Source organism: Lactuca sativa, chromosome 3, assembly GCF_002870075.4.
Source record: "Lactuca sativa cultivar Salinas chromosome 3, Lsat_Salinas_v11, whole genome shotgun sequence".
Classification (NCBI taxonomy): domain Eukaryota; kingdom Viridiplantae; phylum Streptophyta; class Magnoliopsida; order Asterales; family Asteraceae; genus Lactuca; species Lactuca sativa.
Genome location: NC_056625.2, coordinates 235,921,317 through 235,944,744, shown reverse-complemented (window position 1 = coordinate 235,944,744; position 23,428 = coordinate 235,921,317). Strand labels below are relative to the sequence as shown.

Genomic DNA, 23,428 nt, shown 5'->3' with positions numbered 1-23,428 from the left:
GATCCAAGCTCCTCCTAGCTTGGCCTTCTTCTTCCTTTCTTGGAAATACACACAAAAATGGTGAATAATGGCCTCTTATCTCACTCACAAGGACTCTCAGCTGCTCTGGTGCTCTCAAGGTCGAAGGTAGCCGCAATGAAGGGTTATAAGGCCCTTTAAATAGGGCTTAGGTGTCACAACTAGAAATTTTGTGTCTTGTAATCACTATACCTAAGTAAAATGTTGAATAAAAAACTTAAGAGCATGTGTGATACCTATTATTATGACATCAAAAACTTCAACCAAATACATCATACAAATACTACAAATAGTCAACAAGCAATTGGAAACCCTAGAAGTTCTTGCTTAAGTCCATTTTTGGACTAGGACTTCCTTATTGGACTCAATGGACCAATAAGCTTCCAATTTGACTATCATGGGCTTAGAACCCATAATTGGGCTCTAATTGGACCCACATTAATTCATTTCAACATTATGGGCCATATTGGGCCTAGAATGAAATAAATTAAAAGTTTTGAACCATAATTAACCTAAACTAGCCCAACAAGATATAAAAATCACACTTGTATCTTACAATCACACTTGTTCAGGGGAGCAACCTCAACTAGATAGTTACTTGTAGAATTCAACGATTTTCAAGTGAACGACCTCTCAAAACTGAACTCTCTTGTTTAATTGACCTCCCATATGAATTATCATATATATATATATATATATATATATATATATATATATATATATATATATATACAATCTCGATGATTTTTATCAAGACGCATTTTAATGGCAAAGAGTAGGCAACCAAAGATTCAAAACAAGCCACGCAGCGCAGAGCACAACGAAAATCTAGTAAATGCCAACTCCATACCATTCTTTAGGGTTTCGTTTCATATCCTGGTATCTTTGTGATTATTAGTCATGAAATTTGTTTGAACATGCAATAACCATTTGTCTAGATGTGATATAGTGATCATTTGTTTGGTTATTAGTGTCTCAGGTAATAAGGTAATTAAATAAGCGGATCAGTTAGAAGGCCAATATTTAATTACTACAAAAACGAGGTCAAGTGTCGTTCATTTCAACATCGGATAGCAGCCATGGCAAACAACACTCAACAAGTGCCTCGTGTGCTTGTGAATAGGGTGTCAGAGCAAGCTGTTTTCCCGTGTGGTGGTATTATTTCAAGGTGTGTGAGTACCCTCCCCTTTTTTCCCAAGAAACACGCAACTCAGAACCTAGTTGAAATTAATTACTAATTAATTTTGGACTATATATAAATGTGGTGGTATTATTTCAAGGTGTGTGAGTACCCTCCCCTTTTTTTCCCAAGAAACACGCAACTCAGAACCTAGTTGAAATTAATTACTAATTAATTTTGGACTATATATAAAATATATTATTTAGTCAGGAAGAGCCTAAAGGCCCAAGACCTTATCTTTGACAATTAATATTTAATTTTTTTTTTGAGGAATCATTTTTTTTGTTGAATTAAATAAGTTCAATTGTCATCGTACAATGAGTCCAAGCCTACTACTAACCCAATTTTACTAGTCCAACACCACAACCCAAACTCAAGATGCTTAACCCATTACTTGATTCAGTTAAATAAATGCCTGGACAAGACTTATAAGGTGGGAAAAGGTTTTCTCTTCCTCCTATATGGGACAAGTCTCACATTGTAATTTTGTAGAACAAAGCTCCAACAATGATTTCATTTTTGATTGTTTAATATTTTTTTTGTTTGTGTTTAATTCGATCCAGTGCAAAGACGATCACATTACCAGGTTGGAATAGGACGTTGGTTCCCACGGACTTGAGGTTCATTATACCTGCAGGAGTACGTTTACACATTGGTATGCATTTTTATTGTAATATTTGTTTGCCAAATTAATTGTTTGTTATAAATACCATCGATTTGGTTTGTTTTGTTTTGTAGCTATTATACCTGATTTGTCGCAGCAATCCCTTTCAGTCGATCAAGGGTATATTTGTGGTCCCTGCTCAGATGAGCTGGTTTGGGTCGATACGTACAATAGTTCGGGTGCACCCTTTGAACTTAAAGCGGGCGATCATATTGCATGGTTGGATGGTTTACACAATAAAATAACACCAAAATTAATTGATGTCACCCCTCCTTTTAATAATCAACCAACTAGTTACAAGTAACTAATGCATTACACAACGCTATTCAATAACCACTTCTTGATATGATACCTAACATGGTTAATTTACGAGTACAAACTTTGCGTCAATTTCAAATGGAATTGTTTTTGTTGAATTATTATGCACTTTTGAATAATATAAATCGGAAAACCACCTATACTTGGTGATAACGTTGATGTTACGTGTTTTTTTATTTCTATAAAATTATACACTTATTTTTATCTAATATAATTATGTTGAAAGTTATGCATGTAACATTGTAGCTCTTAACTTATTTAGTTTTATAGTTTCAAGAGGGTGTTTGGACTGCTTATACAACTTATGTATATCATTTTTCAAAAGTGTATCAAATTATTAACCCAACAAAACAAATGTTATTTTATTGTGTTTGAAAATTTTAAAATAATATGGCCAAAAGGGTATCCATATATTATTGACGTGTCCTTTTTTAACATATACCTCATTATTTTTTATTATATTTTGTATAATATATAACAGAAATAATTTCGTAAACCTTGAATATATATATATATATATATATATATATATATATATATATATATATATATATATATATATATATATATATATAGATAGGAAGGAATTTTTTGAGAACTTATAGTTTCTCGAGAACCCGAGAACCCGAGGAATTTTTATGAACTTATTTTTTGTGGATACTATTTTCTATGAGGCACAAAGACAAGGAAGAATATCATTTTATCTGACAACAATTGGTGAAGAGGCAATCAATATTGCATCTGCTGCAACTCTTAACATCAATGACTTTGTCATTCCTCAGGTTTTACTTTTTATGATCTTTTTTAATTACATTCATAGATTAAAATCATCAATATTATATCGTTTTTTTATTAATTAAAGTTTGAAATTCTTATATCGTTTTTTATGTCTTTTCAACATACAGATCAACAAAGAACTTGCTGTGAAAATGTATGCTGACATGACAACACTGCAAGTTATGGATACTATTTTCTATGAGGAACAAAGACAAGGAAGAATATAATTTTATCTTTTTTTTTTAACATAAATGACTTTTTCTTTTCCTCAGGTTTTACTTTTTATGATCTTTTATAATTACTTTCATAGATTAAAATCATCAAAAATTTGAACGCATCTAAAGACAAAAAGATCCTTTATACCTTTAAGAAATATAAAAAGAATTGATCTTGTTAATTAAATAAGTCAAGTTTTAGTATTTACCTGAACTGAATCACTATTCATGATTATATGTCCATTTTCATTAAACACTCGATAACAATGAGCCCTTTCCTCTATAGTTTTAGATGTGAAAGTTAGTTTTGGGATAAAATTGACTTTTCCACCTGGAAAATCTAGGTCTTCCCTAGAAGGAGCTTCATTAGAGAACTGCATCAGGGTATGTGTGTTAATAGGGGTATAAAAAAAATGAAAGTGATTATTCATAAACGATATGATATTTTGTAGTTGTTCTGATTTATATATGTATCTCCACGTAACCCCCTGGCCCCACAAATTATTGCATACTATAATTTTTTCAGTCAAGTGCACCCAACTCAAAGATACATGTGGTCAATTGATGTGTATGCTAGGTTTGTTGTTTCTATTTAAGCAATGTACTTAACTACTTATCCTTTTTTTATACAAAAATTTAATTTTAAGTTTTTATGTTGGATTTATTCAGTTGTGGAATGAATGGTTACTTGTGGTTGTGTGAGAGAAATGGTTTCAGGATGGTGCTTCCTACCCTAATTAATGGCTTAGGGGATATTATGAATAACCATGTCATGTAAGTTTCCTTAAAAACAGTATTTTAAAAAAAAACTTTTTTTTAAATTTAGTTATTGTTTTGCAGAAATGTGACGTATATAAATCCAACACCTCATAAACATATTCCAGAACCTCCAAAAGGTGTAGTCATGCCAAAGAAGGTGTGTTTTTCACCTTTTTGTGTATATATTTATTGAAAGTATTATTATATTATATAAAAAATGATGTATATATTGATGACATGTGTAACGCGCCGTTCCTAGGAGTACCTAATTGTGAGTCCCCGGGATTTAAGAGAAATGATATTTTGGTCATCTTGTGGGAAAAGTGGAAAATGAGGGACAAGTATGAAATTTGGGGACTCGCCGAGTACGCCCAGCGTAAGGCGTAAGTGGACGCGGGTGCAAGGTTGAGTACGCCCAGCGTACTAGAGGTACGCCCAGCGTACTCTCAGAGTTCTAAAACCCTAAAATTAGGGTCAACCACTATATAAGGAATATGTTGGTGTATACCCTAGCCTCCATAAGCTCTCCCTTAACCTCAGAAACCCTAGATAGCCGTTCCACCTCCATTGTTGGGTGTGTTTGGCCTTGAAAAGGTTATTTTGGCAAGGAGAGCATAAAGGAAGAAAGGAGAAGTTGTCAAAGAAGGAGAGAAACGGCTGGAGCTTATAAATCTGGGAAGACATCATCCTTTGGAGCCTATTTGAGGTATAAAGCTTCTTGCTTGACATTCATATTGTGTAGATCTATGTGTTGTGAAGCTTTGACACCATTCTTGTCCCAAAAGTCCTCATCTTGATGAATGTTTTGAGTTGGCCGAGATTATTTGTCCTTTCAGACCTTTGGAGAGGTCTTGAGTGAGAAAAATGAGGTCCCAAGGGCTGTGGTTGTTTCTTGGGTGAGATATGTGGGTCTTAATGGATTAAGACCTTGGATTAAGAGCTTTATGGACGTCCCAAGTGATAAATTTTGAGACTTTATGAACCTTAGGCATGTTTGGCCTAGGGATCTGAAGTTTGGGCTTAAGAGCTTAAGTTATTAAGAAGTTATGGGGACTTACTGAGTAGCGAAGTTACGCCCCGCATAACAAGTGAGTACACCCCGCGTAGCGATTCAGTGCCCCGATCCTCTGTTGTGAATCGGCGTGTATGCCCAGCGTACCAAGGAGGGTACGCCCAGCGTACTCCCACTGTTGGGTTTTCATTTTGGGCCTTAGGGTTTGGGCTGTTATTTGGGCTGCTGGATTTTGGGCCATGACTGGACATTATGGTTAAAGTATTGTGGGCCCATTGGTTGTTATGGATCATGAGTTTAGGCCCTTTGTTGAGGTGGGCCCAATTTAGTAAATTGGGCTAATAATGGGCTTTGTTTTGGACTTCTGGACTTTGGGCCATTAGTGGGCTTGGGAGCTTACCTAGTGTTGGGCCGGATTGAGTTAGGGGTAAAATGGTCAATTTACCCTTAGAAGAGTATTGTGCTTGGCCTAATGTTTATTTGTGCTATGTTGGCTAGTTTGGGATTTTCGGTGAGTCGGTGATTCGAGAATCTGCGTCTGCAGTTCAGAGTTTCGGCAGTGCGAGGTGAGTTATCCTCACTATATCAACAGGGTCTAAGGCACCAAGGCCGACCCTTTATCGAATTGAGATCCGGGTATTGTTGTTATGTTATTGCTTTGATATGTTTGCATCCTGGTAGTTAGGATGGTGTATGTTAGAGACCTGGTTGAGGTCGGTATCCTGATATGTAGCGTGAAGCTATGCTAGTGACCGGTTAGGTCGATATCCTGGTTAGGATGATGATATGCTATATGATCTATTTGATCGGCTTGTTGTCTGTGAATTGATATACGATTGTATGTTTATGTGCACATGGTTGATTGGACTGGAGTTGGGTTGAGGTGGGTCCTGCTTTGTGCTGTAGGCCAAGATACCTAGGGCGGACCGGTTGTCCCGAAGGCCCAACGAGCGGTCCGGATAGGTTGTAGACCCCAAGAGGGCGGACCAGACGTGCCAAGGCTCGGAGAGTGGACCAGGCCGACTGAAGGCCCGATGCGGGCAGACCAATCACACTATAGACTCGATGTATATGGCTAGACTCGGAGGGTGGACCAGGTGGAATGTTGGCCGGTGCGGCGGACCAGCCACACAGTAGACCCGAAATGCATGGCTGTTCTGTGATAAGATATGATATGGCATGTTATGCGTGTCACAACCGAAAAATACAACCAATTTTAAATTTTTCAAAAACATCTCGATTCCATAAAATCTTTACAAAAATGTTTTCAGTACAAAACATTTAACATGTTCCCAGAATCACAACACTACAAAATCATGAGGAGCGGTACGATCACGCCTTCGCCTTGCCACGATCACCTGAAGAACCTGAAAAACATAAAACCGCAACTGTAAGCCCGAAAGCTTAGTGAGATATCCCCAAAATACCAACCACATATACCATACACGCATAACATGCCATAACATATTTGATCACAGAACAGCCATGCACTCCGGGTCTACTGTATGACTGGTCCGCCCGCACCGGGCCTTTAGTCTGTCTGGTCCACTCTCCGAGTCTATCCACATGCATCGAGTCTGCAGTGTGATTGGTCCGCCCGTTCCCGGGCCTTCAATCCACCTGGTCCACTCTCTGAGTCTACAGTATGAATGGTCCGCCCGCACAGGGCCTTCAGTCTGTCTGGTCCACTCTCCAAGCCTTCGGCATGTCTGGTCCGCCCTTTTGGGCCTACAGCCTATCCGGACCGCTCGCTGGGCCTACGGGACAACCGGTCCGCCCTGGGTATCTTGGCCTACTGCACACAACAGGACCCGCCTCAACCCAACTCCAGTCCAAACAACCATGTGCACATATATACATACAATCATAAAGCAAATCACAGTCCACAAGCAGATCAAACAGATCACATAACATATCATCATCCTAACCAGGATACCGACCTAACAGGTCACTAGCATAGCGCCTCCCTATCTCTCAGGATACCGATCTCAATCAGGCCTCTAACATATACCATCCTAACTCTCAGGATGCAAACATATCACAGCAACAACATAACAATAACATAGAAACAACTACCCGGATCTCAATCCGATAAGGGCCGGCCTTGGTGCCTTAGACCCCGTTGATATAGTGAGGATAACTCACCTCGAAACTGCCGACTGAACAGATAACCCAAGCTGCTCTGATCACTGATACGATCTCCACCACTGGTCAACCACCAATGCACTAAACTCAAAACAATAATCAACAATTACTGAAATACCCCTGGAAACCACTGGTCAACCCTTGGCCCAAGACAAGGTCAAAGTCAACCCCTGACTGACTCTACTCGCCGAGTCAACCCTATGACTCGCCGAGTTCCCATACTCAGAACTTTACTCAATCCGCGACCTAACTCGCCGAGTCACCCCGAGACTCGCCGAGTCCAACAACTCAGAGTCCACTCGCACACAACTCACCGAGTCATCCCTTGACTCACCGATTCTCGACTCAACCAGAGAATATCAGGACTCTTCGACAAGACTCGCCGAGTCCAAGAACAGACTCGCCGAGTCTAAGGCTATCTTCAACCTACTCGCCGAGTTGTTCATACAACTCGCCGAGTTCCAGGCCATCTTCATCCGACTCGCCGAGTTGTTCTTCCAACTCGTCGAGTTCCAGCTCATCTTCAAGCAACTCGTCGAGTACACCCATGTGACTCACCGATTACCACCGCTCTGAATCCATTCAGAAGCATTCCAGGCCATGCAATTGCTCCAAAACATAGATCTAGCCTCCTACAACTCATCCATCACGTAAAGTGGCAAACTTTACGTGAATCCAAAGAGATCTATGCATTTTGCACATTAGGGCTAAGGTTTGGGACAAGATAGCTTCATCCAACACTCATCACAGGGACTTTCATGCATTCCAACTCTTCTCCATTCCAGATCTGAGGTAGCAACCTCAGATCTAACCTCTAGACTCCAAAATATCCCAAGATAAGCTTCCCTCAAACCCCAAAATGAAGAAACAAGATAACAACAGCCTAAGAACGAGATATTACCTCAAAAGAACGCCCCAACTGCAAGGAAACTCGAATCCAAGCAAAGCCCCTTGTTCCACACCTTCAAACTCTCAAACTTTCTTCAACAAATACTTCTCCAAGCTCCAATCCACTCAACAATGGTGCTTCTCCGCGATTTAGGGTTTCTGGGACTCAAGGGGGGGGGGGGGGGGGATAAAGAGGCTGGGGAGGGAACATAATGCTCTTTATATAGGGCTCAACCCCGAGAATTAGGGTTTTCTCCACTCAGCGCCTACTCGCCGAGTCCATCTCATTGACTCGCCGAGTCGGCTACTTAACACGCGACCAAGTCGCGACTCTACTCGCCGAGTCCATCCATGGACTCGCCGAGTCACTCTTTCCCAATTAACACTTTTAGCCCTTCAACTCTACTCTTGCTATTTCGGGATGTTACAATGCGTGTATGGTATATGTGGTTGGTATTTTGGGGATATCTCACTAAGCTTTCGGGCTTACAGTTGTGGTTTAATGTTTTTCAGGTTCTTCAGGAGACCGTGGCAAGGCGAAGGCGTGATCGTACCGCTCCTCATGTTTATGTTGTGATGTGATTCTCGGAATACTTTAATTTAATTGTATTGAAAACCTTTTTTTGATAATTTAATGAAATTGGGTTGTTTTTGAAAAATTTAAATTGGATGGAATTTTTCGGTTGTTACAAGTTGGTATCAGAGCCTTGGTTTGAGTGAATTGGAGGATCACTCGTGTGACTCCAGTCTCAAATCGAGGAGGGTTTTCAAAAGAGTATTTAAAATGGTTTTCAAAATGAGTAAAGGAGGACGTGGAGGTACGATCAATCGGAGCCAGTAAGTAACCCCAAAATACCATACATGATATTTGTTTTTGAGCTTTTATAGAACAGCATGCTAGTGCTAGGCTAGGGATCTTCAGGATTTCATGATAAAGTTGCCTGATTTATGATGCCTGTTAGCCTAGGGTTTCCTTGTGGGAGATTTCTAGTGTTCCTCTAGTAGTGAGGGTTGAGCGTTTGTTATGTATGTTTTCACTAGGGTGTTGTGGTAGTACTTCATACAAATATGGGTAGGTGTGGAAGGCAGTATGGGCCCGTACTACTGAAAGCACAGGACCCATACGCGTATCAAGGAAACCATGACCTCTAGGGTTGGATTGAGAGTTGGTTCCCGGGATAGTGGGAAGAATCTGAGATTTTGTGGTGTATTTCAGTATGGAGATTTCGAGGCATGCTGGGAGTGGATCCGGGTCAGGATCGGGAGCAGGAGAGGGAGTTCCGGGCAGGTCAGTACCGCCGGAGGTTATTGGTCAGATGAGCACGTGCGAGCTGGATGCGAGGATTCGTGAGATCCCGCGTGATGAGATTGCTGCATTGTTCCGGGCTGAGTTGCCGGAACTGTTTGGGTCGATCAAGACCGACATGGTTGAGTATTTTGATGAGCGCTATGCAGCTCTCACAGAGACGGCTGCCGCGGCGGCTACAACGGCTGTACCAGCGGCAGGGGGAGGAGCTGGTCGGGGTTTTCAGTATCGGGATTTCGATAATACGAAGCCTCCCACCTTTGATGGAGTTCAGGACTCAATTGTTGCTATGAGATGGTTATCGGACGTGGAGGGGTGTTTCTTCACGTGTTCATGCCCTGCCGATCAGCGGGTGCGGTGTGCTCTGAACCTGTTGAGGCTCGGGGAGAAGGATTGGTGGAGATTGACCATGGGGTCATATTCGGATGCGCAGAGGGCTGCGGTTTCATGGGATCAGTTCAGAGAGATGTTCAGCACTCGTTATGTTTCGCGGGTTGAGAAAGAGAGATTGGCTCAGGAGTTCCTGGAGCTAAAGCAGGGATCGGAGTCGGTGACTGAGATCACCAGGATGTTCACTGAGAGGGCGATGTTTTGCCCTGAGTTCGCTTCGGAGCAGGCTCAGATGGCCCGATATCTGAGTATGGTCAAGAGAGATATCAGACAGTTTGTGTCTACGCAGAGGTGCGAGACTTTGTTGGAGTTGCAGGAGGCCGCTAGGCGGCGTGAGTTGGAGATTGAGTTGCAATTGCGTGAGCTGAGGCAGGCTCCGGTGCAGTCGCAACCAGCGCCGAAACGGTCCAAGACCGTTGATTCTAGGGTGGGAGATCAGAGCAGCCACGCTTGTGGGAAGTGTGGGAAGGGTCACACCGGAGTTTGTAGGTCCGGTGGTGCATGCCGCAAGTGCGGAAAAGAGGGGCACTATGCGAGGGATTGTCGGCAGTCAGCGCCAGTTCGGGATTTGAGGATTTGTTATCATTGTCATCAGGTTAGAAATTTTAGGGTCAACTGTCCACAGCTTGTTGCAGGACCGGTGCAGGCTCCAGCACCGGCCACTTTGAGGATCACAGGTGGAGGTCAGGGTGGAGTGGAGCCCCCAAGGGCTCAGGGTCGTGCTTTTCAGCTTGCAGCAGAGGAGGTCAGAGCAGTGCCGAATGCAGCTGCGAGTATGTTTCTTTCTTGATGTCTTGTTTATCTTATGGTTATTGTGGAGTATTGTTTATCTGCTAGTCTCATTGTGTGGTTTTCGGTGCAGTATTCGTTGTTCTTTGAGGGTTATGGTTTGGTTATGGGTTAGTGTTGGGAATTTTGTTGGTTATCATTCATGGGGGTTATTAGTGGAAATCTGGCGTCTGATTTGAGGGATGGGTAGCATCTGCATTCTGAGGAGTGGTTAGTTGCAGATTGAGTTTCTTTTGAGCTCGGGTCGATCAGCGTTGATATGTGTTTTTGTGAAGGTTGTTTGCACTTAAGGGACGCAGTTCGTGTGTAAGTGATTGTGTTGTGTAAGGTTGTTGAGGGAGGTCGATGTTGGCGACCGGTGATTGATAGTCAGTGCTATAAGTGGGGGAGAATTGGAAGATTCTCTGGAAGATCGATGAGCATGTGAGGTTGTTTAGCTGTTTGGGATCCAACTATATTCTGTCAGCCAAGAGCGTAGGCTGGTATGAGTAAGTGGCAGGCATGCGGGGCAGGATACAGACCAAGGGTACTTGATTGTGGAGGGCTTGGTATCAGGCCGGGATTGAGTTTGTATGATGGAGATAGAGTTCGGAACCCCTAGAGGGCTAGAACGGTATGCATGGGAGGAATCTCCCAGAGAGATAACTCGGAATGATGAATGCTAGTTGAGCGGTCCGGATAGACTGAAGGCCGGTAGGCGTACCAGTCAGGCCGAAGGCTCGAAGAACGGTCCAGCCAGGCTGAAGGCCCTGGAGGGCGGTCTAGATTGGCTGAAGGTTCTGAGAGTGGTCCAGATTGGCTGAAGGCCTGGTAAGGCGGTCCAGTCATGCTGAAGACTCTGCAGGTATTGTTAGATCGGTTTGAGGAAATGGATTGAGTATGTTGCGATGTGTTAGCATTAGAGGGTCTAGCCCCGGGTATTGATCTTGATTAGTGGAGATGGTGCATGGACTCGAGAGTCCTTGCGAGCAGATTCAGAGCATGTGTGTTGCATGGATAGCGGTTATGCTATAAGGGAGTGGTGTAGCGTTGGACGAGCACCATGGCACTTGTCGTAGTGACGAGGCAACCAATTGGATTTCCTTGGTAAGGAAAGAGAGAGGAATGTGGTGCCGAGAGGGAGTGTAAGTTCACGGAAGTGAAAGCAACAGCGTAGAGTTATGTTTGGAGTGGTCCAATTATGGTCATTGAGCAGCATGATTGCGGCAGTGGTATGGGATCACATCCGGAATGGATGTCTGCTGAGATCGCGGAAGGGATTCCGCAGGAGTAGAGCCGAGAGGCTCGGAAGGGGTGCAGGGATGGGGTCTTAGATTCCCAGTTTGATTCTGATCAAGGAATTGTGTATGTAGTGGCGATTCATCCTGGGGGATGTTTGGAGGTGTCGTGAGTGTGACGGGTTTTCCTAACCCGAGGGTGTTAGCGCTAGTGCAGCATGTGCATGCGATTGCAAGAGGAGAACTCATGGGAGTTGCTCTGAGGCTGAAGAATGTGTTATTCTGTCAGCATGGGATGGATAGAGTTGGACTCGGATCAAGACCCTGGTGGTTTAGGGTTATATGTAGCTCGTAAGAGCCAAGTGATTGCTGTGATTAGGATCGAGGAAGTGCCATGGAGTGGTACTCGGTTGATAAGTGTGGAGCCTGATAGGTGTGGTTATTAGAGGGTGAAGCCGGTGGCCGGCTTGAGGCGGTAGTCAGGACAGCGCTAGAAAGGAGAAAGTGAGTTTCGGGTTTCGATGGTTGTGTCTTGAGGAACCTGGTTTGGCTAATGCCAGGTGGTGCATGGCGGGAGAAGTTTTGGAGTAGAGGTGCCGAAGGCTTCGAGGGCGAAGCCTAATTTAAGTGGGGGAGAATTGTAACGCCCTGTTCCTAAGAGTACCTAGTTGTGAGTCCCCGGGATTTAATAGAAATGATATTTTGGTCATCTTGTGGGAAAAGTGGAAAATGAGGGACAAGTATGAAATTTGGGGACTCGCCGAGTACGCCCAGCGTAAGGCGAAGTGGACGCGGGTGCAAGGTTGAGTACGCCCAGCGTACTAGAGGTACGCCCAACGTACTAGAGGTACGCCCAACGTACTCTCAGAGTTCTAAAACCCTAAAATTAGGGTCAGCCACTATATAAGGAACATGGTGCATACCCTAGCCTCCAAAAGCTCTCCCTTAACCTCAGAAACCCTAGATAGCCGTTCCACCTCCATTGTTGGGTGTGTTTGGCCTTGAAAAGGTTATTTTGGCAAGGAGAGCATAAAGGAAGAAAGGAGAAGTTGTCAAAGAAGGAGAGAAACGGTTGGAGCTTATAGATCTGGGAAGACATCATCCTTTGGAGCCTATTTGATATAAAGCTTCTTGCTTGACATTCATATTGTGTAGATCTATGTGTTGTGAAGCTTTGACACCATTCTTGTCCCAAAAGTCCTCATCTTGATGCATGTTTTGATTTGGCCGAGATTATCTGCCCTTTCAGACCTTTGGAGAGGTCTTGAGTGAGAAAAATGAGGTCCCAAGGGTTGTGGTTGTTTCTTGGGTGAGATATGTGGGTCTTAATGGATTAAGACCTTGGATTAAGAGCTTTATGGACGTCCCAAGTGATAAAGTTTGAGACTTTATGAACCTTAGGCATGTTTGGCCTAGGGATCTAAAGTTTGGGCTTAAGAGCTTAAGTCATTAAGAAGTTATGGGGACTTAATGAGTAGCGAAGTTACGTCCCGCGTAACAAGTGAGTATGCCCCGCATAGCGATTCAGTGCCCCGATCCCCTGTTGTGAATTTGCCTGTACGCCCAACGTACCAAGGAGGGTACGCCCAGTGTACTCCCACTGTTGGGTTTTCATTTTGGGCCTTAGGGTTTGGGCTGTTATTTGGGCTACTGGATTTTGGGCCGTGACTTGACATTATGGTTAGAGTATTGTGGGCCCATTGGTTGTTATGGATCATGAGTTTAGGCCCTTTGGTGAGGTGGGCCCAATTTAGTAAATTGGGCCAATAATGGGCTTTGTTTTGGACTTCTGGACTTTGGGCCATTAGTGGACTTGGGAGCTTACCTAGTGTTGGGCCGGATTGAGTTAGGAGTAAAATGGTCAATTTACCCTTAGAAGAGTATTGTGCTTGGCCTAATGTTTATTTGTGCTATGTTGGCTAGTTCGGAATTTTCGGTGAGTCGGTGATTCGAGAATCTGCGTCTTCAGTTCAGAGTTTCGGCAGTGCGAGGTGAGTTATCCTCACTATATCAACAGGGTCTAAGGCACCAAGGCCGACCCTTTATCGGATTGAGATCCGGGTATTGTTGTTATGTTATTGCTTTGATATGTTTGCATCCTGGTAGTTAGGATGGTGTATGTTAGAGACCTGGTTGAGGTCGGTATCCTGATATGTAGGGTGATGCTATGCTAGTGACCGGTTAGGTCGGTATCCTGGTTAGGATGGTGATATGCTATGTGATTTGTTTGATCGGCTTGATCTATGAATTGATATACGATTGTATGTTTATGTGCACATGGTTGATTGGACTGGAGTTGGGTTGAGGCGGGTCCTACTTTGTGCTATAGGCCAAGATACCCAGAGCGGACCGGTTGTCCCGAAGGCCTAGCAAGCGGTCTGGATAGGCTATAGGCCCCAAGAGGACGGACCAGACATGCCAAGGCTCGGAGAGTGGACCAGGCTGACTGAAGGCCCGGTGCGGGCGGACCAGTCATACTGTAGACTTAGAGAGTGGACCAGGTGGATTGAAGGCCCGGTGCGGGCTGACCAATCACACTGTAGACTCGATGTATATGGCTAGACTCGGAGGGAGGACCAGGTGGACTGTTGGCCGGTGCGGCGGACCAGTCACACAGTAGACCCGAAATGCATGGCTGTTCTGTGATCGGATATGATATGGCATGTTATGCGTGTATGGTATATGTGGTTGGTATTTTGGGGATATCTCACTAAGCTTTCGGGCTTACAGTTGTGGTTTAATGTTTTTCAGGTTCTTCAGGAGACCGTGGCAAGGCGAAGGCGTGATTGTACCGCTCCTCATGTTTATGTTGTAATGTGATTCTGGGAATACTTTAATTTAATTGTATTGAAAACCTTTTTGTGATAATTTAATGAAATCGGGTTGTTTTTGAAAAATTTAAATTGGCTGGAATTTTTCGGTTGTTACAACATGTAATTGTAATTATTATTATTTATTGCAGATTTTAAAAGCTTTGATATAAAACTGTTGCCTATTTTATGGCATGAAGACAACAATGGATGTCGAAGACAAGGCAGTTATAATAGGTATACTTGCATCTTTCTTGCTAATAATTCTTAAATATATAAGGGTATTTTGTTTTTTTTAATGCATGACATTGCTATAATTATTCAGGCCACAAGTACATATAATTTATTACATTTAGTATATTCAAATACCAACGTATTATATGTAAATATGCTGGATTTTTTTTTTGTTTTTTTTAATGCATGACATTGTTGTAATACTAGCGTATGTATGTTATAATAGGTACACTGGATTGTGGTTCACATATGATTCACATGTAAATCACATATTAATCACAATTGATTCACATCTAAATCACATGTGATTCACATGTAAATCACATATTAATCACATTTGATTCACATGTGATTCATATGTGAATTACATGTGATTTACAAGTAAATCACGTGTAATTCACATATGAATCACATGTATTTCACACTTGTAAATCACATGTAATTCACATATGAATCACATGTATTTCACATGTAAATCGCATATTTACTTGTAAATCAGATGTAATTCACAAGTAAATCACAAGTGATTCACATATGAATTACATATGATTCACATGTAATTCACATGTAAATCACATGTAAATCACATGTAATTCAAATGTAATTCACATATGAGTTATATATGAATCAAAAATGATTCACATATTAATTACATGTGATTCACATGTGGATCACAAGTGAATCACATAAGAATTACATGTGATGCACATGTAAATAACATGTAATTAACATATGAAGTACATGTGATTCACATGTAATTCACATATGATTTATTTCTGATTCACATCTAAATCACAAGTGAATCACATATGAATTACATGTGATTCACATGTAAATCACAAGTGAATCACATATAACTTACATGTGATTCACATGTAACTAGCATGTAATTCACATATGAATTACATGTGATTCATATGTAATTCACATACCAATCACATGTGAATCTTACATGATATATGCATGTGCATTTTTGTGAGTGTTCTTGTATTAATCAATTTTTTCTTAATTTTCTTGTAGATTTTAAAGAATTTGTGGAAAATATTGAAGAGGTGAGTGAAAATTTGAAGAAAATACGGAAATCTTGATATGAAGAAATGATAGCACTATGAATCTTTGTCGTTTTTTTTTTATATTTTATTTTGTGTTGAATAAAATACTTGTAGTATTATGTTTATAAATTGATTAATAAAAATGAGATTTTTTATGACTTACTTACGAATATTATAGTGTAGGAAATATGCATATATGCACCTAAGACGTTGATTTTCTTTTGTTATAAAAATTAGAGGTTTTTTTTTTTTTTTTTTTTTTTTTTTTTTTTTTTAATTTTAAATATTCAACTTTCTTTTTTTTAATTTATTGATTTTAAAAAAATGCAATTTTTTTAAAAAATTGCAGATTTGTTTTTTAAACTACTGTTTTTTTAAATAATTGCATTTTTTTTAAAATGTTGTCTTAAAAAAAATGCAGATTTTTTAAAAAGAATGCAGTTTTTTTTTCTAAAGAAATTGTAGTTTTATTTTTTTTTGAAAAAATGCAGTTCTTTTGAAAAATTGCAGTTTTTTTGAAAAAAATTGCAGTTCTTTTGAAAAATTGCAGTTTTTTTGAAAAAAATTGCAGTTTTTTTTGAAAAAATGCAGTTTTTTTTTTTAACAAAAGTTGCAGTTTTAATTTTTTTTTTTCACTTTTATTTAAAAATTCATGTTTTCTGAAAAATAAAAAAATCTTCATTTTTAAAAAAAAATTCCGAAATTTTATTTATTATGTTAATTTTTTAAAACGTTTTATTAATATTTCCAATAATAATAAAAAAAATTAAACATTAAATGAGATCGGTAAGATGACGATCATGCCTGTAATAAGTTAATTTTGATCTAACGCTCCACTTTTAGTTCTCAGGTTTTCGGAAAACTATGAGTTCTCAACGGATCTTACCCCTATATATATATATATATATATATATATATATATATATATATATATATATATATATATATATATATATATATATATATATATATATATATATATACAAGTCAAACGCTGAATTTTAAGTCGTAGAAGCATTTAATGTATATTTACAATCATTTTATGCATTAAAAATTACTACCGGTCAATGGCTGAAAAAGTCAAGATAAGAAGGCGGGATACATTGACACTGTTCCCTGTCCATTTAACAACCTCCTCAACTATGTTCCTTTTCTTCCGCCTAGTGATTATTACTCTTTTTCCCCCATTTATATAACCCTCCTCATTCTCCCATCTCCACTCAAGATCTGAACCAGATTACGCTCTCCTATCTCACCTCTACCCTACATTGACTGCCACAACAATCATGCAACCATATCTACGCTACACCTAGTTGCCGCCACCACTACTTCTACTTTGATGTTAATTACCTAGGGTAAATAACTTCATGTGGTGGTGGTTACAAGAACATTTATGTGTTTTTTCTTTTTATTTCATATTTGATGAACTCTTTACAACTTCAGGTTCACATTTGTTGTTTTTTTACTCTATTTCTGATCCGTATAACACATCCAGGTATTATATGTAAGTATAATCGCATTATTTCCATCGATTTTTTTTATTCATTTTGATTTCCCTTTGATTTTCTCTTTCTTTTGGTGTTCGTTTGATTTTATATGATTTCCCTGTACTTGCAATTAAAGAAAACGATATGACCAGGTATTATGAAGAAAGGCATCACATGACTAAGTTTTGAGGAGAAACGTTTGGAGCTTTCTACATCAATAAGTTATACAATCATGGATGCTTAGTTTTCCTTTTGATTTTTCTTCTTCTCTTTTCAATGATTTTTAGTTTTTTCCCCGTTTGACATCTTCTAGCTGTGTTGGTGGTGATAGTTATTAGGTAAAGTTTGAGAATCATGAATCAATGTGTTTTGAATGTCTAATTTAGATATAGATTAGTGGTTAGTGTGCTTTGTTGATCTTCATTCACACATGAGTTATGCGTTTTATTTTATTTTTCAAATTATTTGTGTGATTAACTGTATTCAAGGGTTCACCATCCGGTATCGTTGCATTCACTGTACATGCTCACACATGTTTGCTTGAACCTACTATCTAATGTGCTTGTGGTTTATTTCAAAATATTGATACCTTTAATTTGTTTTAAAGGTGAAATTGCTTCTTGTGGTTATATAATGAAATCATTTCTTCCACCTAAATTGATGGTCGATCTGATCAATAAATAGTCAATATATTTGTTAAGTGCTCCACTGTTTGTATTATATTTCTAGGGATGTTGGTTTTCAGCTATCCATAGTTGGGAAATATGTAGCGATCTTCCTTACCCATATGGATAAAAACAACTTTGTATTCAAAGATGTATAGTTTAATCACAAAACTTTATATGGATCCATGTTTAGCAAGAATATTTGCAGTTTGCTAAGTCCTTTGCTCGATCACACTGTTCTCGGTCTCCCTGTTAGGTTCCTGCCCATTTAGCGTCACATATTAAATGTGATTTGCAGGTTAATGAGAAGTTTGGTCTGGTACAAGCTCAATCGGAAGAAATGAAACTGTAAAATAGGAAGAGGTGTCATGAGTTGTGCCTCAGGACTACCCAAAGATAAGAGACCATTTTACTTAGGTCACTTTGAGGTCTATCTCCTGATGTTCTTACACTTTTACTGATAATGAAAATGTTGCTTAAACTTTTACCATTAATAGCAACATAGTTAATTTTCAATTAGGTATTGTTTTCATTCTCCTTTGCTTGGGTTGATCTCACATGGTGAACTGCAATTTGTGGTTCCATTTTTCACTTCAGGTACCTATTTTTGGTTGCTATTGTTCTTCTACTCGATGCTTGATAACTAGACTGAATTAGGTTTGCATCAGTTTTCATATTTAACAGATTGCAATAATTGGTTGTAGTTGGGGAACGCCCGTACAATAATTGTATTTTTTTTTGTTTACTTTAGGTCATAATGTGAAAACTGGAACTTGCTTATTTATGTGTGTAATAATGTTGGCCATTGTTTTGGCAATTAAAAATTGGACCAACTTCTATCTTGCTCAAATTCAAATGATGGTGAAGATATCAAAAGAATAGACTTCTGGTAATTATGATTTTCCATTTTATAACATTTTATTCTCCTTTTTAGTTTTTTTCATGCCTATTTTGGATTATGTTTATTGATAATGTGTAGTCTTTGAGATGTGCAAAAGTACATTACTTTTATTATATGCTTTGTTTACACCATAACTATATATAAACCCGAAAATGTCAAAAGTGGTTGTATTTTGTTGTTATACATTTCTTGAATGGCATTATGTTTCTGACATATTCCCAGTTTATATGCTTTGTTTGTGAAATTAATTCATGATTCCATAATTGTAAACTGGACATAATATCAAAATTACCCTTTGATGTCTACTCTTTTATGTAGCTATTCTGATAGGTGAAATGATGCATATTCCCCTCAACTGCTTCTAAATGGGTTAGTAAAATATTAGCACTGCAATTTTCTAATGGATTTTTAGGCAACTATGATCAACCACTACAAAAAAAAATGTTAATTAGTGACGAAAACAAACCGGTCACTAACAATAGAAGTAGTCATCACTAAACGATTTAGTGACCAAAATTCTGGTCGTCACTTTTCGTCACTATAGGTCCGTCACAAAACCAATTTAGTGACGAAAATATATAAGTAGTCACTAAATAGTGACTAAAATGACTTGGTCACTAAATCAATGACGACCCATTTGGTCACTAAATGTTGTCACTAATCAATGAAATTCGTCACTATTTTGTTCCATTTGTGACCATAAAAAGTTGTCACTAGGTTATTCTACTAGTGACCATAAAAAGTTGTCACTGATTTATACAATTAGTGACCGTAAAAAGTTGTCACTAGGTTATTCTACTAGTGACCATAAAAAGTTGTCACTGATTTATACAATTAGTGACCGTAAAAGGTTGTCACCATGTTAATTTGTGACCATACAAAGTCGTCACTTTGCTATTCAATTAGTGACCATAAAAAGTCGTCACTGGTTTTTGTTACTATTTTTTGTATTTAACCCATTTAAGTAAGTAGTCAATGGTAAAATATACTATGATTCATTTATAAAGATAAAACAAAAACTATTCTCAAATTTAAATAAACCTACAATATCTAAAAACAAAAATGATTATTGGAGTTGGCAGTGCTGGACCTGTTGGTGGCCTGCTACTCATTGCTGAGTTCTAATAGAAAAAAAAAATGAAAGTATGATGTTATAATAAGCAAATAATGAAAGTGCATTGGTATTTACAGGATTTATAATGTTGTAATAGAATTGGAAAATTGAAATAGAAGAAAAAAAATTATTAACTAAAAAGTAAATAAGGATCTCACTAACCCGTGAGACTGAAGCATCTCGTGTAAACTCTCTTAAACTGGCAAAATATTCGACTATCCAACAATCTGCAAGAATGATATTAGAAATGGTTAAATGCAAGAAATAACAATGAACTTTCATACTACGTTAATGAAATATACCAATTTATAACAATGTCATCCAAATACAAAGCAAGTTTATGCGGTAATTTGAAGGTATAAGGTCTTAGTAAAGATAAAATTGAAAGTACAATGCTATAATTGTGCATTTTTAAAGTATGATGCCTGTATATGAAACAAAAATGAAAACACGTTGCCATTTCTTACCATGTAGAAAACCTAAGTACCAAAAGTTTTGTTCCTAACATTAAAAATACATTCAGTTATTGTAAACGAAGTTTGTGTTCCTCAAAAAGAGAAATGGTTTGTAAATAAAGTAAAATAACTTGAATTTGTAAAAGACTACCTTTGAGTCCTTTGTTTCCTCCATAAATTTGACATATTAAAATCTTTTTTTCACTTCATACCATGAAAATTGCAGCTCTTGACTTAACACAAATTTAACATGCCTGACTACTTCTCATTAAAATTTCACACCCCTGTTTCCATCACATACCATGTAGCACACACATAGTCGTAAAAAAAATTACAATCAACTCCGAGTGATTTGCTTGAACTAATTGTCTGTTTTGGCCTAGAACAAAATAAGTTCATAAAAGATTTTAGAAAATTGGAGTTTAGATTCCACATTTATAATAAAAAAAAAACTTTTGCAGTTTCACACTTTTACTAACCTGTTAACAGTAGGGAAGAGACTACTTTAATAATGAAGATTGAGCTTTGAATTCTTTTTCAGATCTTTAACCTTCACAATGTTAAAAGCCAATAAATAAACATGGTTATATATTGTTGTAAAATGAAAATTTAGAAGATTTTGGTGACTTCTTTTCTTGTTTTCATTACTAAACCTTTCTTTCCACTTGTTCTAGGTTTCATTGAACCTTTGGATGCTTCATTAGACGCGTGTTTTTGAAACCGATAAATGTTTGCTTAAGTAGTGTTGCCCTTGTAAGTTTCTTTTCTGATGCATGCTTTACCTAAAACCAGTCATAAATCAAGCTTTTGAAGCATGGAAAATATATGAAAAGGACATTCAAGAAAGTAAAGTAGTAAACAATGTTTAGAAAGATTTACCTTGGGAGAAAACGTTTTGATAGGTTCAGTCACTCTAATGCTAGTATTATCATCATCCTTATCAAGTGGTTGACGAGTAAGGGGCAAATAAGTCATTTCTGATGGCACATCCAAAACTATTTCTTCAGTCATTCCCACTATATCCTTAGTTTCACTTTCATGTGTCCCATCAATCTTCACATGCTCATTAGTTTCTTGCACATCTTTAAAAGTGAAATTTAAATTTAAATACAAAATAAAAAACACTTTTTATTCCATAAAAAATATTAATCTTGAAATTGTGTAATACTAAATTTCTACAAAAATACCTCAGAAGCAGTCTCATTCCCTCAAGGCATTACATGAATATGTGTCAAATAATAATTTGATCATTAGTTTCTTCCACATCTTTAAAAATGCCAACTGGACATTCCTGCAAATGTACACATAAATAAAGAATCAGAACCTACTTAAAAGGGTAAACACAAGGAGGTAAATCACAATATTACCAAATATATCTTGCCGAATGTACCATAAAATCCTTTAGTTGCTGTACCATCCTCCCTAGGGAGAGCCTCTCCATTCCCTTCACCACTCCTATAGTAAATACAAATTAGGATTCAGTTAATTATATATATATATATATATATATATATATATATATATATATATATATATGTGCAAGAAATGAAGAAATAGCAACTTACAACATTATTTTTCACTTATTGAGGCTTTGTTCTTCAAAAAGATTACCAAATTATAATATTGGACTTCCATTTTATTTTCTTATCAAGACATGTTACTTCGAAAAAATAATCCTATTGTAGCAATGAAAATTGCTTTTTATTTGAATGATGTTGCTATATATGGCTAGCTTTTTCCAAAGGACCAAATGAAAGTAAGATGTTATTTCTTTCCTTATATAAGTGTAGTATGGTGTGGAGTGTAAACACTTGGTGAATAACTTAGAAGCTACAAATTGATAAGTTGTAGTGTGGAATAAGTAAAAAGTTTTAAGAATAGGAAGCCTACCAAGTGTTGTTAGTAGTATTTATCATTGCAAGAGGAACATAGTCATCTGTTGTGCCAATTTTGGACCAGTGGAAATGAACCACCACCAACAAGGACACCATGGCCTCCAGTAATAGATAAAGAGGGAAAGAGCTGGTTTGGCATATGTTGTACTACCTTCACTCAGCCTTCCATGATACAGTTCAGTACCCCCTCTGCCACCATGCACAATACCGCCACTCACTCCATTTGAATAGTTTCCCAAACCACAACATTTCAACAACCTGCGTTAAAACTATGCACATTTTGGTATTTAAAAAAAGAGATTGATAGAATATAATGTCCTACGGAGTTTGAAACCAAAAGTATGCATGCAAATCGGAAACAGAGGTCTTGGCTACTACAAGGGTATTTGGTTCGAACTGGAGTTGTACCATTAACATTTCATTGTGGAATTTCATCGAACACTTGGTGCTCATAAAATTGAAGTTATTAAGATTAGAGAAATTAACCTATAACAGAACCAGTAATGATCCAACAATAGCAAAATCCACCTAAACTTAACATCAATTTGATGTTCTATATTAAAAATTAAAAATTCAACTGATTGATTATTTCTGGAAGAGTGATCGTCATGCGAAGTAGATGAGCATTGAGAAACATACCTAAAATCGAAGCAAAGATGAAATTGTAAGTATTAGAAGCTTGTGTTGGTATCCATACACGGGTTGGAGCAGCGTCGACAGTAGGCCTGGCAATGGAGCGGGTTTTGACCCTGATCCGATCCAAACCCTTAAAAATTATATGGGTTTGGAGCATAGTTTTTGATCCGTTTACCCGTTGACGACCCGTACCCGCTAACCCTTTTATTAAAAGGGTCGGGTATGGATCAGCACCGATCCGCTCCGTTTATAACCCGCCCCATATAAACTTTAGAAATATAAATTTATATTTTATATTGCATAAAGTTTACATTAAATTCCAATCAGAAATCCAAAGATAAAAGGCCAAAGACTAAATTATTTTTACATAGGAGTCAAGGACTCAACTTCTAGACTTCCAGTCTTCTACTCTTCTCCCAAGATTCATGATTTCATTTCATTTATATTTCATCATGTAATCACCAATTTCATTTATAAATCAATAAGGTTATTTATCAACCG

At 38.3% G+C, this 23,428-nt stretch overlaps 2 protein-coding genes and 1 long non-coding RNA gene across 14 annotated transcripts; 2 read left to right on the top strand and 1 right to left on the bottom strand.

Annotated features, from left to right (window-relative positions):
• Window positions 1-957: 957 nt before the first annotated feature.
• Window positions 958-2,278, top strand: LOC111881355 (uncharacterized). Its single transcript, XM_023877748.3, has 3 exons — window positions 958-1,186; window positions 1,762-1,853; window positions 1,937-2,278. Exons 1-3 carry the CDS (start codon window positions 1,098-1,100, stop codon window positions 2,164-2,166), a joined length of 411 nt encoding a protein of 136 aa, XP_023733516.1. The 5' UTR covers window positions 958-1,097; the 3' UTR covers window positions 2,167-2,278.
• Window positions 2,279-2,831: 553 nt separating this feature from the next.
• LOC122197142 (5'-3' exoribonuclease 4-like) lies at window positions 2,832-14,639 on the top strand. 3 transcript variants are annotated; one of them, XR_008231027.1, is made up of 5 exons: window positions 2,832-2,962; window positions 3,086-3,946; window positions 4,013-4,088; window positions 4,191-4,340; window positions 12,526-14,423. XR_008231027.1 is itself a non-coding variant. In XM_042900636.1 (5 exons), exons 2-5 carry the CDS (start codon window positions 3,724-3,726, stop codon window positions 14,496-14,498), a joined length of 276 nt encoding a protein of 91 aa, XP_042756570.1. In that variant the 5' UTR covers window positions 2,832-2,962; window positions 3,086-3,723; the 3' UTR covers window positions 14,499-14,639. The 3 variants fall into 3 exon arrangements, 2 of the variants coding, with proteins under 2 accessions (XP_042756570.1, XP_052625474.1); XM_042900636.1 differs by lacking the exons at window positions 4,191-4,340; window positions 12,526-14,423 and adding an exon at window positions 14,430-14,639 and having other exon boundaries at window positions 3,086-3,749; window positions 3,842-3,946; XM_052769514.1 differs by lacking the exons at window positions 4,191-4,340; window positions 12,526-14,423 and adding an exon at window positions 8,490-8,635 and having other exon boundaries at window positions 3,086-3,749; window positions 3,842-3,946.
• A 5,094-nt stretch (window positions 14,640-19,733) lies between these two features.
• LOC128132674 (uncharacterized) lies at window positions 19,734-23,015 on the bottom strand. Of its 10 annotated transcripts, XR_008231026.1 has the most exons (10): window positions 22,287-22,924; window positions 21,764-21,851; window positions 21,584-21,687; window positions 21,276-21,478; window positions 21,050-21,178; window positions 20,876-20,946; window positions 20,548-20,775; window positions 20,409-20,442; window positions 20,104-20,168; window positions 19,804-19,948 (listed from the first exon to the last, which is right to left on the bottom strand). It is a non-coding gene; the product is annotated as an uncharacterized LOC128132674 (long non-coding RNA). The 10 variants fall into 10 exon arrangements; XR_008231019.1 differs by adding an exon at window positions 22,989-23,015 and having other exon boundaries at window positions 19,734-19,948; window positions 20,104-20,775; window positions 22,287-22,549; XR_008231018.1 differs by adding an exon at window positions 22,931-23,011 and having other exon boundaries at window positions 19,734-19,948; window positions 20,104-20,775; window positions 22,287-22,560.
• Window positions 23,016-23,428: the final 413 nt, after the last annotated feature.

Coding starts and splice junctions, on each gene's coding strand:
- LOC111881355 (XM_023877748.3), top strand. CDS start 1,098: ATGGCAAACAACACTCAACAAGTGCCTCGTGTGCTTGTGAATAGGGTG. Junction 1,187..1,761: donor TGTGGTGGTATTATTTCAAG/GTGTGTGAGTAC, acceptor AATTCGATCCAG/TGCAAAGACGATCACATTAC. Junction 1,854..1,936: donor AGGAGTACGTTTACACATTG/GTATGCATTTTT, acceptor TTTGTTTTGTAG/CTATTATACCTGATTTGTCG.
- LOC122197142 (XM_042900636.1), top strand. CDS start 3,724: ATGTGGTCAATTGATGTGTATGCTAG. Junction 3,750..3,841: donor TCAATTGATGTGTATGCTAG/GTTTGTTGTTTC, acceptor GGATTTATTCAG/TTGTGGAATGAATGGTTACT. Junction 4,089..14,429: donor GTGTAGTCATGCCAAAGAAG/GTGTGTTTTTCA, acceptor AATGTTTTTCAG/GTTCTTCAGGAGACCGTGGC.